Source organism: Rousettus aegyptiacus, unplaced genomic scaffold, assembly GCF_014176215.1.
Source record: "Rousettus aegyptiacus isolate mRouAeg1 unplaced genomic scaffold, mRouAeg1.p scaffold_m13_p_2, whole genome shotgun sequence".
NCBI classification, from domain to species: Eukaryota; Metazoa; Chordata; class Mammalia; order Chiroptera; family Pteropodidae; genus Rousettus; species Rousettus aegyptiacus.
Window position 1 is genome coordinate 107,564,303 of NW_023416295.1, and position 20,317 is coordinate 107,584,619.

The 20,317-nt window shown below is 35.0% G+C and overlaps 2 protein-coding genes across 3 annotated transcripts in view; one reads left to right on the forward strand and one right to left on the reverse strand.

Annotated features, from left to right (window-relative positions):
• METTL25 (methyltransferase like 25) overlaps positions 1-12,010 on the reverse strand; it is an 87,070-nt gene extending 75,060 nt beyond the window's left edge. For both annotated transcript variants that reach the window (XM_016143565.2, XM_036236382.1), the window contains exon 1: positions 11,707-12,010. In XM_016143565.2, the coding sequence (XP_015999051.2) occupies positions 11,707-11,965 (259 nt within the window). In that variant the 5' untranslated portion in view covers positions 11,966-12,010. The remainder of the gene's footprint in view (positions 1-11,706) is intronic.
• Positions 12,009-18,701, forward strand: CCDC59 (coiled-coil domain containing 59). Its single transcript, XM_016143569.2, has 4 exons — positions 12,009-12,305; positions 13,285-13,600; positions 16,109-16,208; positions 18,349-18,701. The coding sequence occupies exons 1-4, from the start codon at positions 12,152-12,154 to the stop codon at positions 18,508-18,510; spliced, it is 732 nt and encodes a 243-aa protein (XP_015999055.2). The 5' UTR covers positions 12,009-12,151; the 3' UTR covers positions 18,511-18,701.
• The last annotated feature ends 1,616 nt before the right edge of the window (positions 18,702-20,317 follow it).

The window sequence follows — 20,317 nt, forward strand, 5'->3', positions numbered from 1 at the left end:
GATACTCAGTTACTAATTGTGGGGTAGATACTCAGTTTCTAACTGTGGGGCGGGCCGGGGGAAAAAGGAGGTTTGGAACACCTCTGTTATTAGAATGAAGGCATGACAGGGATAGGTGAGCTGCAACTTGAAGTACAATGGAGAAGTTCAATAGTCAAAACTGAGTACTACATTTTGGGTAGGATAAAAGCAAGAATTACTCAGTGTTTGGGTATTTTCATCCTAGAATCAGCTGTAAAGTACAGAAGAGAATTTTAGTACTAATGTTAAATTTGATGTGAAATTTGGTAGATAGGTTATAACTTTCACTACGCCTTAAAGACCTGATGAAGAGTTTCAAGTCTGCTTAACTAGAATGTTTTCATTTCCTATTATCAAGTCTCTATTTTCGGAAAATAACCAAAACCAAAAGATAGTAGATTGCTAGAAATTCAACAACTTCAAGCTCAATTTAAAATTAAGAGTATTTAAGAATAAATTAAGTAAATATTTGTAAATGTTTTCTGAAAAATAAATTTAAATAATAAATCAATGTGATTGTTAGCAAAATATAAATTCCGGATTGTAAAACTTTAAAAATTGATGTTATAATTATAAAAGATACTTTAAAAATAAACCTATTTCAGTGCAGTAAGTGCTCTGAAATCAATCTCTTGTTCTCTTGTTCTCACCACGGACATCTCACTTCCTAATTTAACTGTCATTTCTGAACACCACCATAGGCTTCACTGCCCCACAGTGCCTCAACAATGCCAGCAGCTTAGTAACTAACTCTGCCATTGATCTCTTACTGAAAAGACCAATATTTCTTTTCTACCCATTGACTTGGGCCTAGACTTCCAAGTTTTTAAGAATAAAAAAGGCTTTTTGCTTTCTTTATTATTAAGGCAGGACACATAAAGGACTTTTTGTTCCAGTTATCCTGTAATTGTAAATATAATTAAATTACTAATAAGGGCCACTGAGAGAGTAAAATTAAGTCACACCTCTCCTTTAAAATTGTACTTTTTTCCCATTGTGCATTTCAGTAAGTTGAGTTTAATTTTTTGTTATTCTTATTCTAAACTGTTAGTTATATTTCAACATTAACATAAAATAGATATGTGTCTAGTCTATCTCATAACTAAATTTGGTTATAATCATTTGCTAAGTAAAAGGAATGTGCAAAAGGCATTTGCATTAAACTTACACTTTTCTCTATCTAGTTCCTATTGTATATCCAGTAAATCTTATTCTTTAATTGCTTAATTTTTGTAATAATGTACATAATCATAAAAATCAGATCAATTTTATTATTTAAGGGACATTATTCAAGATGGTTGCTATACAGAGAATAAACATATAAAAGGCCAACTTAAACTTTAAGTTTAAATTTGCCATTTCGATTTAAATGATCAAGTAAGAGGGCTAAACCAGGATAAAGTCAAAGAATTTTGTAATACTAATTATGCTTTCAACCTCTTATCCTGACGTTTAAGAGACAGAGAAGTCTATGAATCACCTAAAGCTGTATGTAAAGTTGTGTGTCTATTTGTGCACAAGCTTATATGCTCTACTTTGGTGACCTCAAACACAGTATATCTAAAACAGAATGCATTATTCCCCAAACAGCTCCCTCTGTTGATTTTCTTAATTTGGGAATGGTATTATTCATTATTATTCTTCAAGACACTCCCACAGTCAAAATCTTGGAATTATCTTCGATTCCTCCATTTCTTTGAACCCTATATAAATATCAGTCACCAAGAACTGACAAATTCTCCCTCACAATATCTTTTAAAGCTATCATTTCCTTTCCATTGCCATTACCACTATGCTCTGGGCACATCCTTCACCTCCAGACTACCACAGAGTTTCTACCCAGGGTCCACATGGAAGGATGATCCCAAACACTTTAACAGACTAGTCTCCAGAAACTGGATACAATATTTTTTTTCTAATCTTGTTTTAAGCTATTTACAAATTTATGAATATTTTGCTCTGTGTTCCTCGCTGTCCCAAATATCTTCACTCTATTGTTTACACTGTTCTATCTACCTGAAATGTCTATATACTCTCTACTTAAGTCATTAAATGTAACCAACATTTAATGAGAGCCTACTATGTGGCACTCACTATATACCAGATATCAGCATTCAGACTAGGAGAGTAAAAGGCAACAAATCATTCTAATACAACATGCTAACTGTCCTAATAAAGGTAGGCATAAAATAAATAATATACAGATGATCAGTTTTGTTATCAATTTAATATAATTTGAAAGATGAGAAAAAAGTGGCTGTTTATTAAATCAGTGGGATGGGAGAGTTCCAAGCAAAGAGGATTGCATGCATAAAATTAGAGAGGGGAAAAATGCATGGCATATCAGGGAACAAGGTAGCTGAAGTATAAAGTATATGTGTAAAGAGAATGTCAAGAGAAGCACTGATAATGCTATATACCACTCTCTCATATTCCTTCCTTTCAACTTTGGTTGAAGATATATCTTAAAAACTGAAAACTAACATCATGTTATTTCAGCCATCCTCATGATTAAAGCTGATGTGGAGACAGATCACGTAGGAAGTTCGATCATTTATTAACTTGACTGATCTAATAATGACTGCTCACAGCCTTTTTCATCCCAAGATTCAGGTTGTTCCATGCCCTCAACATGCTTGTGGCTTTAATAGCAGAGGATATTAAGGTATAGAGATAAAACCATTAAATTATTATTTTTCCATAGAATTTGAGCACTGGAAACAACCTAGATGTCTTGTAGCCAAATGATCCATAACTATTTTTGGTTTTCATTCTCTGTTGAGAACGTGAAATAAACTCCTGAATTCATTTTCGAGGGGCACAAGGAAACTCACTAAAGCCCACAAACCAACACACACAATCTCTAGTACTTCTGGGGGTCAGGCAGATTATTTCATTTTGTGAAGCTAGGTAGGAGAAGAGGATAGACCCCCATCAGAGCAGCTATTTGAGTTGCCACACAGGAGATAAACAACAAAATGACCATATTTTCTAATTTTTTTTTTCAAAAGAAGCTGCAATTCTAGACTTGTTTGTATATCAAGTTTGAAATGTTTGCTAAAAAATGTAAACATTATTAATCATGTAAGACATGTTTATAAGCCACTGAAGACTAGGTAGGGATGGCTATTTTTCCACCTTGGTTGTTGATCGATACCCTAGGTAGTTACTTATTACTGAGGCTTACAGCTAAGTTCTGTGCAAAATACGCAGCTAATCAGAGTTAGAGTTGGAAGAAAGCAGACATTCTGACTCTGGGCTTTCTCCACCTCTACCTGAAGGGAGCAGAATATAGAGAAGATGACTAATATCTATCATGCCTATAGATCACTTATATGAGTAGTTTCTAAAATCTACCTCACTTACTTGTTACACAATACTTTCAAGCCAGAATTATGACTCCCATTTTTCAAATGAAAAAAACAGAGGTTCAAAAGCCTAACTAACTTACACGAGATTACATAGCACTAAACCATCAGAGCTAGGATTCAAAACTATACGGATGACCACAAAACTCATATTCTTTTCTATGTTGCCTTTTATTTGCTTACATTAATAGTGAAGGTTCCAGCTGGAGAGGAAATAGTAGATGAGGTTAGAAGGTGAAGAAATAGAGACCTAAGATGGCTTGTGAGCAGAAGAATAAGACCAGAACTATGATTCTGGAAGATAACTGGACATCAGTTTACATAAAGAAGCAATTGAAATACAGAGTCTGAAAGCAAGAGTAACAGTTCAAAGTTACTGCTAAATAAGAAAGGGGCCAAACTATTTGCTATGGGAATGGGAAAAGAGCAGATTCAAGAGAAATTGAGGAAGAAGAGTTGGCAGATTGTAAAACCTTAGTAAAAAGAAAAGTTAATGTCACTTATAGAGGAGCTCAGTGGTTACACTGAGGTGATGAGATGAAAATAAATAAAAGAAATGTAAACTCCTATAGGCATGAAGCCATGTAAGCAAGTTGTTTTTTTTTTCTCTTTTTTTTTTCTTTTGTAAATCAGAGAAAGAATCAAAATCACGATAAACCATGAAGATAGGTTACTATAACTGCTAGCTTCCAGGAAAGGTTAATGATTTCACATATTTAAATAAACAAGAACATTAAATGGACATCTAAATAAATAGAAGGCACTTACATTTATTCTGAAAGGCTAAAGTATAATTAAAGTAGAATGAGGAAAAAAATGCTATAAATGAGAGAAATTTCCATGAACTTTGTTTACTCAACTTCTTAATAATTGAAAAGTATGGGTGGAGGGATTAGAGAATAGAAACGCAAGATATAGCATTAAACACTACAATTTAAATTCAAATTCTGAATGGTCTCATTTTAAAAAATCTGAAAACGCCTTCCATATATCAAATAAACAAACTATGATGGCAAATTATCCTGCAGATTAATTTGCCTTTTTGTTCATTCTTACTTATAATTATAGTAGCGACCCAAGAATATGTCTAACACTTGCTATTATCTTACTGTGGTATGATATTATTTCCACAATTGAAATCTCCTAAAATAGACCCCCCAAAAAAACTGAAAAAGGAAAAATGGAGTTAAGGATAAAGCACATAACGAAAGCGAATGAATAAAATTTAAATACAATAGAGCAAAACAGATGACACTAATTATTTCTCTGTTCTTATTTTCTAATTTTCTATTTCCAACATGCTTTCTGGCTCCATGTGTTTCAAATTAAATGTGGGCACAATTTCAGTGCACCACAGTCACCACCATCACCATCACCAAAAAAAAAAAAAAAAAAAAAAAAAAAACAAAAAAAAAAAAAACCCTACTTAGGATAGCCAAGAAGAAATTTCATCTATTTAAATGCAATAAAAATAATTTAAGAGAAAGCCCAACAAAATAATAGTCTATCACAGGCCTACACTTTTTGTGTCGTTCAGTTAAAATGACAGTACATTAATTATACAGATGCTCACCAAAAAGAGCCAATTCTAAACATTTATTCAACATCTAATCCTAGTAAGGATCATTTGAGTGACAACAAGAAGAAACAAGAGAAGCAGCAGCATATGGCATTAAGAAGTTGAAAGAGAGTCAAGGGTGGCCCTGGAGGTTCAGGCAGAGTCACCAAGGATGGCTTTGCAGGCACAGAAAGTGGATTTCCTGAGAGCTGAATGGGTTGTCCACAATTGATTCTAAACAAAGTTACCAAAAGAAAAAAAAAAAAAAGACTTTGAACTAAGGATTTATTAACTTACATTGAGAAATATATTTATAACAATAACCTATATCATTCATTTCCTAGGACATAGACTCTTAATTTTAGAATTACAATTAGAGTAAATAAAGCCAGCTATTCCTAAAAAAAAAAAATTAATCAAGCTGTGTAGGTGGTTTAGTTGCCTCTGTAGTCTACATCTACTTCTGCTTCATAAAATATTTTAGGTATTTTAACTTGGAAGATCATTTCCTTCTGGCTTTTCGAAAGAATTTTCTAGACTTTATGAAAACCAATTAATTTCAGAAGAGCATGAGATGATTCATTTGAGAATGTTAATAGATTCATATATGTAGTCATTACTTTCTAAGGACACAGACTGGTTACTTTGAAGGGGGTACAAAGAACAAAATCTAATTTCCAAGATGAGATACAGAAGACATGACTGTTCTATCAGCTAAGCATTCAGAAGTTATCTCCAGTGGCTTTTTTTCTGCAGATAGTTAATTTCACTATTTACATATTGATTTTTAAAAATTTTAACCTGAAGTGATGCTTGTCTGGATTTTATCTTTTAATTCTCATGGTATCTTTTTATAATCTGCGATATACTGAAGTACTACATTTTCATAAAGAAAAAAATGTTACTTATTTCTATCTTCTCAAATTAAGTTATAAAACCTATTAGTTGGATCAAATCATATGTAAACAAAGATAATAAACACAACACAGACAGAGACCACACCAGAAATTAACAACTGTCTTGTTACATTTCAAGGGGTACCTTTAATACACTTTTTATAGATATATGCTTCACTTCATTCATTCTTTAAGAATCATTTACATTACTCATCTATATGCCAGGTTCAAGGTACTGAGAATACAACAATGAAAAAGAAAAGCACTATACTTTTGTTTTTAGAGAGCTTACAATCCAGTTGCAGATACGAGAAAACCAACAGACAGTGGCGACAGTATAAAATTTGTTAATATGGCAGAGTACACATATTACAGGTTGTTACAGGGGCATGTACATTTCCAGAAGTTTCTGACAATTTATTTCTTCCGAGGAAAGATATAATTAAATCACCACCACAATCATGATCACCACAACTATCATCATAATTTATTAACCACAATTTATTGAACCCATGCTATATTCCCAATTCTATGGTAGGTGTTATATTACATCATCTTTAATCTTTACTACCACTCTGTAAAATAGGTAAGATTATACTTTAAAACAACAACAATCAGTTGAGAATGGCAGATGTCAGCTTACAGCTAGTCTGGCACTAACACACAGGTCACAGTTTTCCCTACTGAATATGTAAAACTTCACAATGTCAGACAAGGTCTGTGACCATGACGACTTCATAATTATGTCTGAGGACAGACAAAAACAAGAATATTGTGCCAAGAAAAGCTTCCACACAAGCAGCCCCATAGAGAAGTTCACACAGTAAGAAACTGAGGCCTCATGCTAAGAAGCACCAACTAGCCAACCACCTATGTGAGTGAGACATTGTGAAGCTAAATCCTCCAGCCTCGATCAAGCCTTCAGCAACTGCAGCCCCAGATTGTGACTTCATGAGACACCCAAGATCCACTCAGTCTGCTCCTGAATTCCTGACCCAAAGAAACTGTGAAATAGTTTTAATTCACTTGTTATGCAGCAATAGATAATATATAACATTAAATATAATTGTGTTGACCAGTGTGTAGTTTTCTAGTTAAAAGAATTATAAGGTAGGCTGTGTAATTAAATATTCATTAAATGTATTCTCTGTTAATTCTTAGACCGTATGTTCTTCGAGTTCTTTGAATATATTTAAAATATCCACTTACATCCAACATCTGAGCCCATTCAGGATTAGCTCCTATCAACTCATTTATTCCCCTGGGTCACAGCTTCTTTCAAGTCTTTGAACACAGCTACTTAAATCTAGCAACAGGACTCACCTGGAATCAGTTTCCTGAGTGAGCTGCACTTTTCTGTTTCCTTGCAATCTAGAATTTTTGGTTAAAAAGCAGAATTGCGCATAACCTGTTGCAGAAAATCTTTTTCTAAGGATTTTGCTGCCGTTTTACATAAGAACCTAACTTGTCTGAACTCAGGTGATGAAATTTACCTCCCCTTCAGCATGCAGCAGCTAGGTCTCTGCTCAATTGCTGATTTACCTGCCTGCTTGCCGAGGGTATCCCTGAACCTGTGCAGGCTGGCAGATCTGGGTAGATTTTATCACCAGGTTGTGGAGCTCATCTTTATTTGCAAGGTTCTCCAACTTAAATTTCCAGTTGTTCTGCTAGCCCTGAATTCTGCTCTTTCATACATAAATTCAATAAGACTTCTGATTTTTATTACTCAAGCTGTGCACACTTTGGGGAAGGCACTTTGTAAAAGGTGCAGCAAATCTGTCGATCTCACCTAAAACCCCGACTTTCAAAGGTTCACCATCTCCCCAGTTGTGCCAGTGTTTTTTGTTGATCTCTCTAGGTCTCCTTTGCATGTTAGTTTAGAGGTTACCTGGTGATTTAGGCAGGGTATATACTCAGTTCTTAGATCTTGGCCTTCTGTGGCTCTCCCGTTTCTAGAATATACCATTTAAATTTCCATCATCTCTGATCTCTGAACTTTGTCATCACTCCCTGAAGCTGGTAAGAACAGTTTTCCAGTGTCAAATCTAAGGAGGTGTGAAGCACACCCAGCAAGAAAGCCATTAACTTCCAGTTCCTACCTAAGCCATAGCAATCTTTCAATAGTAAACCTAATATTTCTGTCTATCATTGGTCTTCTTTCAGAAGCTTCCAGTTTTTAGTAATATGGCCACTGTTTACCATTGTTACCTGCTAGAGAAATTGCCTGACATCTTCGAGCTGTCATTACCTGAAGTCTCTCTGCACCATTTTAATAGCCTCCTTTCTTGTCTTCCTGCTTCCTCCCTTACCTTCTGATAGCTTCTTCTCTGCAAGGAAGCCAGAGTCATCCCTTTGAAACATAAATCAATCACATATCTCACTGCCACACAAAATCCTTAAAGAGCTTTCCATTTCACTCAGAGCAAAAGCCAAGACCACAGTATGGCCTACAAGTCCTATATGAAGTTGTCCCAGGCCAAACCTCATCTCTTACCAGTCTACATACCATGTATCTGGCTTTGGCTCTCCATTTGGACTGAAACACTCTTTCCTCAGAGAGTTGCATGACTGGCTCTCTCTTTCTTCAAGACTTTGTTCAAATTTTGATTTTTTTTAGAGAAGACTTCCCAATCACCCTATCTAAAATAGCATTTCTCTTTACTGCACCATCATTTTTCACTTCCCCTTCCCTGCCTTGCTTTTCTTCATTATATTTACTGTCACCTGATAGTATGTACATAAGTACCCTCACTAAAACATAAGCCACATGTGGGCAAAGACTGTTTTGGGTTCAACACCATAACTGTAGGGCCTGGAACAGGGCTTCATAGGTAGAAGGTGCTCAATAAACATAAGTCAAATGAATGAATGGATTAAGTGCTGGTATTTGTTATGCATTATTCTTAACCCTTTGTATGTATAAAGTCATTTAACTTTCATACCACTCCATCAAGTATACACGAGGAACTGGTACAAAGAATTAAAGCCTAAGTTAACAAAGCTAATAACTGGTGGAACCAGAACTTGAATCCAGGTAGTCTGTCTGCAAAGCCCATTGGATTAGTCTGCTCAGGCTGCCATAACAAATATTACAGACTGGATGCCTAAACAACAAATATATACATTTCTCACAGTTCTGGAAACTGGAAGTCTAAGATCAAGGTGCTAGCAGAGTTGATTTCTGGTGAAGCTTCTCTCCTTGGCTTATAGATGGCTACCTTCTTGCTGTATTCTCACATAGCTTTTCTCAGTGTATACCCTCCTGGTGTCTTTTCCTCTTCCTAATGGATTAGCACTTAACTCTTATGATCATATTAAATTAAATATTAATTGCCTCCTTAAAGGCCTCATCTCCAAATACAGTTACATTGGGGATTAGCATCTCAATATAAGAATTTTGGAGAGATACAGTTCAATCCATAATCTCCATAATTTATGCCCTTGAAATATATTTATTTTCAACATCTTTCAACATTTTTATTTTGGAGAACTAAGATATGTGCCTCTAGGTCTTTTTAGCTCAACAGAAGAGAAAAATCTTGCAGGACTCTGACCAGGCCAGAAGATCACCTGGCAAGAAAAATCCACTAAAATGGCTACACTGAGGATTTTCAGAAACAACCAGGTCTCATAAAACACCAAATGACTATGCCAAACATCTGTTAGTGTGCTTCCATACACTGTGCATTAACTCAGTGCAGCTCTGGGAATTGTGTTTATCTGTAACTCTTCATACAGACGAGCAGAAAACCACACTCCTTGTCAGTCCCTGATGGATACCTGTTCCAGTCTCCCTGCTGTTCCTTATACACACCATGCAAGCTCCAACCTCAGGGACTTTGTGCTCTCTGTTCTTACTATCTGCAATGTTCTCCCTCCACATAGCTTCATGATTAATTTTTCTTCTTAAGATTTTTTTCCAGAGTCATCTCCATGAGGTCTTGCTGGAACAATCTATTTAAAATTGCAAATATGCTCTTCTCCTGCACTTCCCCTTATCTACTCCCTCCTTTTCCACTTAATTTTTCTCTGTGGCACTTTTTTTGTTTTTGTCTAACTCTTCCCTCTAGAATGCAAGCAAGATGAAGGTAGGGATTTGTTTGTTTTCTTTACTATTGCCCTTGCTCCTAGAAAAGTACTGGCACACAGTAGACACTCAGTAATTGCTGAACGAATGAACATTCCCAAGGTCACACAGCTAGCTGATAGGATACAGAACTAGAATTTGAACCCTCTCTGACTCAAGTCTAAAATTTAAGCATTAAATTATACTGAATATAGTAGCTAACAATTCTTCAATAAGATACAAATCTGGTTAAAGAATTCTAATGCTCTTCTTTGACACAAACAATAGAGTGTATACAGTTATGGAGAAAATGCCTACCTTTAAATAATCTTTGCATAAACAAAATTGCTATCCCTTACAAGCACAAATTATAAAAATTGATTCTTTTTAACACTACAGGCAGCTGACCATTTGTAAAATGGAATATTTTCTATATAAAAAAAAAAAGTTTGCAGGGCCAAAGACATTTCAAAGGTGAATAATTGGATAGATACAAAATTGGTTGGAAGGTTTTCCGAGAAGATGTATTTATTCCTAGCTTAAATAAGTGGTTATTTATTCATTCATTTACTTACTTGCCATATATTTATTAACCACCTACTCTGACTAGGCATTGTTCTAGGCACTAGGGATACAGTGGTGAACAAATTAACTCTTACATTCTTGAAGGGGAAACAATAAAAACAAAAAAATAAGAAATGTATTAGTGTCATAAAAATATTGGTTTTGATAATGATGGCCTTTGGAATTCATTTCTAAATAATTCAGATTAGACTTTTATCCTGGTGGTGAGGACCTCAGCCTATGGATTCAGATGATCCAGGTTTGAAACTCTATTAAAAACCGTGCCCCTGGCAAATATCTCTTCAAGTTGCAATTTCATAACTTGGGAAAAGCAGAGCCATAGTGCAAGGCTAGTGCAAAGATTAAAAGAGAAAATATGCAAGAAAACACTTAGCACACTGCAGAGTAAATATCAATAAATCCTATTATTATTATTAAGATATAGAAGCCATTCTAATTTTTCCATTGCATGAAGACAAAGCTAAACCCATCTGAAAGTCTTGTGCTTTATATCTTTTTTGGAATGCTACCATGAGTTATTAATTAATTCATTCATTTAACAAATATTCATTGAGCTTAATGTATTTTACTAGATGCTGGAAATACATCTGTTCAGAGGGCAGAGATGGTCTCTTCTCTTTTTGAGTTTAAGTTGCTATCCTTTCATAAGTACAGGGTATTAAGAGAGCAACTAAAAATGTGCTTTAAAATTTTTTTTTAATTTTTTAAATACAGGAGATTTTTAATCCTATTTTATATTAGTTTTGGGTGTACGACATAGTAGTTAGACATTTACATAATTTATAAAGTGATCCCCTAATTAGTTTAGTACCCATCCGGGACTATACATACCCGGATGTATTTCCTTCAGTATTGATTTACTTTCTGCCTATGCTTCCACATGGAATCTCTAAGCACTATGAGATATTTTTACCCTTATTTCCTCCCTGTCAAAAATTATTGCTAAATTTCTAAATGAATGAACGCCTTGCTTTGCTTCTTGTGTTTAAATTGCGTAAATACACAAGCACCCAGGGACAAACGAAGGATCCGGGAAGAGCGCCCACACACCACTCCTAACCTAACCTGATCTCCGCCTCTGCTTCCCGCGATGGCTAACCTCCAGGGCCCAGCCAGGCCCGCCCTGCCGCTCACCTGATTCCGCTCGGTTTCCCCTAGAGGGCACGTTTAGGCCCGCCTCCCTGTCCGTGCCTCCCTGTCCCCGCCATTCACCTGATCCTCTCTCGGCTTCCACCAGGGGGCGCGCCTCCAAGGGCTGAGCCTCCGCCTCCTCCGTCGACCTCCTTAGCACCGCCAGCACCGTCTCCGGAGGCAAGTCGATCAGTTGCTCCCACACAGACTCCGTGTAGAAGTCCACTGTATGTGCATTGGAGATGGACAGGGCCTCCCTCAGGAATCGCAGCAGCCCCTGCAACTTGGCACGTAACGTGGACAGATCCTGGGTCACGGGAAGCGTGCAAGAAGCCGCCATAGCACTACCCTCCCGAGCTGTAGGTGGCGCAAACGTGGCGGTGAGGCGAGGGTTCCGCTGAAAGTTGCACAGGCAGGATAAGTAGAGCTCTGATCCGCACTCTAGTTGGGCGATTGACTCCTTCGGCCTGATGACGTATTTTGACAGCGTCCGTTGTGGTTTTTCGGGCGACGTGGTTAGTGTGCTATGGCGCCAGTTAGACCGGCAGCGAGGTGGCGGCCAGGGAGTTTGGGGATGCCTGGCGAAGGAATTTCTCCGGCGGGATTCAAGAAGAAGAATGTGAAACATAGGACGTGGCGACCTAACCATCTGCAGGCCTTCCAGGGGAGCGTCCGCGAGGGTACGTAAGAAGGTCGCCGTTTATAAGTCACCAGGGCTCTGTAGTCTTGTAATACGCGACGCACCGAAGCAGGGAAGCAGGATTTCGGAACCAGTTCGGCCCTAATTGGGGCAGAGGAAGCCATTCCCAAGCCCACTGAAGCCGTGGGTGTCTCAGAGCTCTGGATGAGAAGTGTTGCTGACTCGGTATCTTTAAACATCTTTCCCGCTTTATCCCCATTCTTGATTAGAACGCTTCCTCTTCATTTCTCCGTGAAACCATAAGCAGAGGGGATCTCCGGATCCATTTGCGTATATATTACGGAAAAGGAGAGGAATATAGGGCCGGAAATCTATTGCCCCGTACTCTTTGTTGATTACGAATAGCCCAGAGCCCTCCATTCTATTCTTACTGATCTTTCCTTCGCTTTAGTTTCTGTTTGTTGTTTCGTCTTACTGTCAGCAAGTTCCCTCTAATCTCATTTGGAATGTATAAATCTTAAGTTTAGTTTTCTGATAATGTTAGCTGTTCAGAAAGTCATACATCATCTTCCTTTGTGCTGAATTAATTTGAAAAATCAGCCATATAGTAGTAGTAAGTTTCTCGAAGGTGAAATAATGGTGGTGAGGTGTTTTTATTTTTCCTTAAGTGTTATTGAAGACCTAAATTAAGTGTTTCAAATGAATTAAGGAAGTTGTCGATTTGTGAGTACAATAAACTGGAGTTGTGACACCCTAGTCTGTTTTCCTAATTTGAGATTTTTACTTGAAGTGTCTGAAGAACTAATGTTCGCCTGGTCATTTTTGCAGAGAAGCAACATACCATTCATTCCATTCATTTAAACTTGTTTTCTTGAAATAATCTTTTATTTCAAACAAAACAAAGTAATTCTAGCATTTGAATGTGATGATAGAAAAAAAGGTTTTCATTTTAAATTAACAGCTATATTTTTCTGCAGCTTATTTTCTGAGAAAGTAATGATTGATATTCTTCAATGTAGGACAAGGCTTTGCTTTTCGGAGGAAATTGAAGATTCAACAAAATTACAAGAAATTGCTGTGGAGGGAAAAGAAGGATCAAACATCACAGGAATCCCAATTCAGAGATCGCTACCCTGATCATCTGAAACATCTCTATTTAGCCGAAGAGGAAAGACTCAGGAAACAACTTAGAAAACTTGACCAGCCTTTGTCAGAAGAACAAGTTAATCAGGCATTGCCAGAAAAAGAATGTAACATTGATCAGGCTTTGTCTGAAGAAAATTGTAGCATTGACCAGCCTCAGCCAGAAGAACAGTATAAAGAAGAAAGGATAAAGTATGTATTGTCTTCTTTTGAAATCTTTTGCTTTAAATTTGAATAGTGTTTTATGAAAGAGATTATAGGACAATTTATGTAGAAATTGGAATTTTTCTTATTTAAGGCATTTTAGAAATCACAGTGAATTTGGTGAAAATATTTTCTTAGAAGCTTTTTTTTTTTTTATCTTAAATGACTGAATTAGACTAGTTTAGCTTAATTGAAGAAGTAGTGGAATGAAAATTAAAAGGTCGGTTTTCAGATTTCAGCCTCTCAAGTGCATTTAATTTACTTAGACCATAGTTAATACCTGTTACTAATACATGTTTTTTTTTAAAAAAAAAAAAAGCACTGATTTTTAAGAGATATATTACAGTGGTTAACAAGCTTGGAACTGGGCTTAACATATTGGTCCTCAGTGCTCTCTTCTCTAAAATAGAAATGATAAATAATAATATGTAATTCAGAGTTGCCATGTTGTACATCTCCAGAATGGATTATTCATAGACTCTATGGTGTCTCTGACCTAACATGACATCATGAAGACTAAATGAGTTAATTTATTACAAGGTACTTTAAAAAATATATGGTATGTGGGAGTTGCTACATGAGTGTTAGGTACTACTACTGCTGCTATATTATTATTGTTAATCTAGATTTTTTTTTTCCAGAGGTTATAGACTTATTCTCAATTAAAAAACAAATGGTATAGCTTCCTAACACTGGTTTTATAAGTGCTAACTTAGAAAGCTTTCTCTTCACATATTCCAAGTTTAAAAAAAACATGCTAAAGTCAGAACTTGCAGAGAATCCAGGTGTTATTTTAATTAATTAAAATTCTGTCCTTTAAAATTTTGAGTTATTTGTGCTAAACATAATAGGAAATAAGACCCCAGAAAAAAACGTAATTGGGAGAAAGACAGACACTAAAAATTCAGTTTTCCAGTAGGTTTGTTCGTCGTATTATTGAATAATGGGTATAAAGCCCAGGCAGAAGGTTAGCACTAGAAATGCAGGTTCGAATAATTTTCAATGATAATCGAAGTGAGGAGGGTTTAATCACTACAAGGTTCTTACCTTCTCAGGTAAAAGGAAAAAAAAAAATTGTATTTTTAAAGATTTCCTATTTTGAGGTGAAAGCAAGAAAATGTTAAATAGAACTGTTAAATAGAACTGAAGAAAGGGGACTACAGTGGCAGCTATGTCAGTAGAGGAAGATTGTGCAAACTAGAGATTGATCAACTCTCAAATACTATAAAGTCTAAGAAAAACAGGTCTGAGAACAGGTCTTTGGATTTGTGAGCTAGGCTGTCACTAGGGACCTTAGTAGATTTTCAGTAGAGAACCCCAATTAAGTTTTCAGCTTTACATCTAGCATCCAAAGGCATGGTCATGGATGTGACTGCCCAAGAAGAATGTGGAGACCAAAGAGAGAAACACTTGGCAAAAAAAACCTGGAATTAAAAAAAAAGAAAGAGGCTTTATTTAGCATGGCACACTGAGAAAGAGCAGTTAGAAAGGATCAGCAGAGAGGAATGTCACCAAAACTGAGGGAGTGGAATTTTCAAAAGTAGTGAATGGTCAGTTAAATAAGACTGAAAAGTTCTTCTTGATGCAATCATCATATTTGGCTAGAAGGTCATTACTGTCTTGGCATGGGTAGTTTGACTAGAGTGATGAGAGCAAAAAATCAGATTGCAGAGTTAAAGAGTAAATGTGAACTATGTTAGTTAATTCACTATTCTTTCTAAATATTTGACTATGAAAGGATGAGAAATGAGAGATTGGCAGTTAGAAGAGGATATAGAGTTAGATGATGAGTAATTTATGCATTTGTTTACTTTAAGAAAATAGCTACTGAAATATGTTACATTGTGGTTTTGGACTTGGTATAGTGAAAAATTGAGAGACAGGAAAAAGGAAGGTTATCAATGAATCATATTCTGAGGAAATAGATGGAATCTGGGTTTAAGTGGTTGAATTAGCTGCGGCAGGCTAAGATATCTTCAGAGAAATGAGAAGTACTTCAAGATAGAACAATTCTAAATGGAGATGTGGTCATTTATGACAAAGTAGACAAAGTGGTATAGAGAAAAAGTGATCAAAGAACTTTGAGATTAAAGTTCATGTACACCCCAAGTTCCATAATATCCTTTAATTTGATACCTTTTGCAGCCTGTCATTTTTGCCATTCATATACAGGTTTTCTGTTTGTTTTTGTTTAAAAAATTTTTTTTTAGCATTCCAAAATCTTTCATATCTTTCTGTATTTTCCCTGGTTGAAATATTTCTCTGAGTCTCCATTTACCATCTTTTAATATATGTCTTAAAAGCTGTAACTATATTTTTAAATTATTTGCATATTTTATTAATAAATTAATATCCTCTATCTTCCTCCCTTTCCCCCCTCTATTAATTTGCATTAGTGAGATTTTACTATACAAGTACTATATTTGACATAATTGTCATAATTTTGGTTATACTGTTTGTAATCCTTGTAACTTGTTTTCATTTATCTTAATAAAGCTCCATTACTATTCCAAAGAAAAATAAAAAGAAAACATCAAATCAAAAAGCACAAGAAGAATATGAACAGGTACAAGCTAAGCGTGCTGCTAAGAAACAAGTAAGATCTTTAAAAATATTTAGATTCATTTTTCCTATATGTATATCTAAGCTGTGCATCTTAGTGAGGGGCATATAGTATGCCCTCTGTAAATATTTGTTGAATAAATGAATGGTATGGGTAGAGTTGGAGAATTTCAACATATTCCAATTCCTCGATTATTATTATTATCCTTGAAAAGGCAATACTAGTAGGTCAAGAATGGGATTTTAAAGATACTGCTCATTGGTTAATATGAGCTTCTGGGATAATATTTAATATGGTCCAGGAACTTGTACTTTTAACAAGTACCTCAAGAGATTATGTAATAGAAATTGAGAATCACTGACTTAAGAAAAATAGAGATGACTTGTAATTATATGTTGAAACAAGTAAAAGCTGAGGGGCAGGGGATGAATTAAATATTTTTTTAGTATAAAAGTTGATTTTATACTAATTAAAATGACTCCTAGATTAATTTAGCAAAAAGTTACCACTCTGTTATCATTCAACAACATAAATAGACTTTTTCAAATAATCAAAACAATTATCCACAGCTTCAACAAAATTGTCATTTTGTTTAATCCGTGAGTAACTTTTAGCTTTTGTATTGAACCTGTATTAATCTATCACTTTAAAAAGGCTAGTGCATCATTCAAACATACCTCAGATAGTGCTGATATAATTTTTTTATGCTTTTGTTTTAGAATTTGTGTAATTAAGAAATGAGGATATTTCTGGAAGTTTCATATCCAGACTTTTATAATAACTATTCTTAAACTAGTGGCAGACTAGGATAAAGCAGAAACATTTCTCCATGAAATATGAACCTTTGTTTCATAGCTTGTTACTTTCTGCTTTTTTCTAACCAGCCATCTGATATCTGCCATCTTTGGAAATAGTATACCAGGTGGAGAATGGTATGGACCGTTATACTGTAAAATGTTTAATGTCCTAAAATTTCCTTTATATAAATAAATGCTAGGACTTCATAATCATGAAAATCACACAGTTTCCTAGATTTCAAATGTTAATAGCCAGCATCATTACTCATGAGAAATCAAAATTAAGAACATTAATTAAATAAGGACCCATAATTGGTGATAAGACTATACATTTTTTTTTACTTTGTTTAGTGAAACTTCATAGGGATAAATTAGATTCCATATACCTCAATTCATAAATAAGTTGTAGATCTTTATGTGCTCATTAAAATAAATGATGTACTATACCTCATCAGAACATGAGTCTAAGAGACATGGCATAGCATAATAGAGAATTGTGCAGACTTTGAATTCACAAGACTTGGATGCGCGACTTGGTTATGCCAGTTATTTGGGATCTTGGGCAAGTCACTTTCAATACCACTGAGCATCAGCTCCTCATCTGTAAGATTAATATAAAAACACAGCATAAAAGTTTTAATGAATGAAATGTACCATGATGTATGTGAAAGTACTTGGTTAATTGTAAGTCACCATACAAATTTAAGGCGGTGTCATTTGGGGGCTATATATGTAGGAAAAATTGAAAAACAGTGCACTTATTACATTATTTAGAATGAACTTTTGTTTAACTTTTATATTTAGTAAGAATATTATGCATTTTAAGTACTCGGATCTGTACACTATATGGCTTTAAATTATTTTTTCTTAGACTCAGATGAACTTGAGTCTTTCTCTTAGCAAATCAGATAAGATAATTCTTAAATGGTTAAAAATCATAATGTCAACCACAATTTTTTACACATGTATGTAGTCAAATATTCTTCTCGAATTAAATTTGTCAGGTGGTAAATTAAAAAGAATACCAGATATTCTGAAAATAAAGATTTTAGTGATAAATGGACTAGATAAACGCTAAAATCCCTTCTAACTCTCCAGTGGATCTAGTTAAATGGTAAAATCATTTCAAAAATGTGCCTTCTCTCTTCTGGCTCTTATTTTATTTGCACATAAATAACAAATTGTTTAACAACTATAGCCTGTATTATAGTGCAAAGGCAAAGAGTATACACTACTTTAGTAATGGGTAACACTTAACATTTTTAATTCATAAAAGATACACCCGAAGTGTTTGCATCGTTATACCTATTTCAACACAATTTTATCAACGTCTACTGATTATTACTAATCAAAGTCACAAATATTAATAATTTCAGGAATTTGAGAGAAGAAAACGAGAGAGAGAAGAAGCTCAAAGACTCTACAAAAAGAAGAAAATGGAAGTGTTTAAAATATTGAGCAAAAAGACTAAGAAAGGCCAGCCAAACTTGAATTTACAAATGGAGTATCTTCTTAAAAAAATACAAGAAAAAAGTTAAATCAGACATTTTGTCCTTAATCAAGGGTTAGAACATCTGCTGTCTGTTGAATTCTTCTATATATGTAATGTGCTTCTAACCTTAATTAAATTTGTCAACATAAAATGTATTGTTAAGCTATGCTAAATATAAAATGCCCAAATATTTTTATTCTTATAAAAGAAAATGTTCTATGTATGTTCTGCATAATATGATTTGGTTCTTGTTTCTTTGCCTTTGAAGGAAGGATAGCCTGAAGAACTGAAAGAACTTTCTATTTGGGTAACAGGTTCAAACATTTAATACTTTGGTACTATATAAAATTCAGATAAAATATTTTGAAAATAAGGGAGCACAGCTTTAATGAAGCATTCCAATGAAAATTTTCAATTTAGTTTCAATGGTTTTAAAATTCATTTTAATGATGAAGGAGGCAAAACTCCCCTTGGACTGTTTATTTTAAATTAAGTACGTTATAGTGTGGGTTTTCTAGAAGCCTGAGAGCAGGATACCTGGGTGCTAAAACTATCTTCTGACCATCATATAATTGTGGTCTTCATAAAGCAGAGTTTGGTGTAAATACTCAGAAAGCCTGATATTTATAAACATTTTCAAAAGGGGAAGTTCACAGCTTGTTAGTATAAGATCTTATAAGTAATGATGGGAACCAAGCAGTGTCATATAGCAAAAGTTAAGCTTTCCAGATTCTGTTATTGTGTAAGAACATTGTCACTGGAACATTACTGGTGGTGTCTTTGTTGCTACCCTTGTGAGCCGAGAGAATACTGGAATACTCTTATCTCCTTGTAGTCTCTGCAAAATGAGAAAGTCTTGACTATCGTCAGTACAAACAAAAGGACTATACAATGATATTTGCACAACATTGCATAATAAAGTTTTAAAAAGAGATAACAGGTTGAAATTGCACTGCGATTTTAGGGAGCCCTTGCATTCCACTGGTGACTCCGCATTTAAAAGTGCAATAGGAGATGCTAAGGAAGCAACTTAATTAAAAGAAGACAAACACAATATTTAGAAATTTGCAATACATCGTATTGCATTTAAAATAAGCAACTCAGAAGACCTACATTTGGCTTCATTGCTGAAGACAGTACATAGTGAAGCAGAGTAAAATATTTCCATTGCTTTATAATGATTTTACCTGTATTTTACTTCTAGATACTTTATCAGGGTAGGCCAAAACATGGCAAGAGATCTAGTCCTTTTGAGAGTAAAATTAAGTTCATTTTAACTTCATTGAGCAGTTGCTATATATGCGAAGGTCCAGGTTAAGGAGTTATTCTTATAAAACAAACAAACAAAAGATTCCTTTCTCTAAGGAAATTTGAGGGCAGTAAGTGCCTAATAATGTCATAGGACCAAAAGTAATCAGTGATGAACAGGTACAAAATAAAAGGTTCAAACTTTAGTGCACCACAGTATCACCTAGAGAGTTTATAATGTACATTTGAGTGCCCTATCCCAAGATTTGGGTAGTATTGATGGGCTCAGTAATAGATGTTTAAACAACTATTAAAATATTCCGTGGTGGTTGGTTCTCAGACCACACTTTGCAAAGCATTGGACCAGGGCCAGAGAAGAAAGGTTTCATCAGTTGACATTAGGGGAAGTTTCATGGATGAGATGACGTGAGAAAAACTTTCAAGGATGAGAAGAAAATTAGAGATGAAGACCGCATGGAGAAAATTACAAAGGGAAGAAAGCTTGGGTTGTATTTAAAAGTTTATATAAAAGTCTAAAAATTAAGTTACATGTACATTATCACTGATGGTGTTCATACTTCCTTTCCATTCTGAATGTTCCTTCC

Excerpts from the sequence above, each read along its gene's own strand:
- CCDC59 (XM_016143569.2), top strand. The coding sequence starts at position 12,152 with ATGGCGCCAGTTAGACCGGCAGCGAGGTGGCGGCCAGGGAGTTTGGGG. Across the intron at positions 12,306-13,284 it reads CCAGGGGAGCGTCCGCGAGG|GACAAGGCTTTGCTTTTCGG; the intron begins GTACGTAAGAAG and ends TCTTCAATGTAG. Across the intron at positions 16,209-18,348 it reads AGCGTGCTGCTAAGAAACAA|GAATTTGAGAGAAGAAAACG; the intron begins GTAAGATCTTTA and ends TAATAATTTCAG.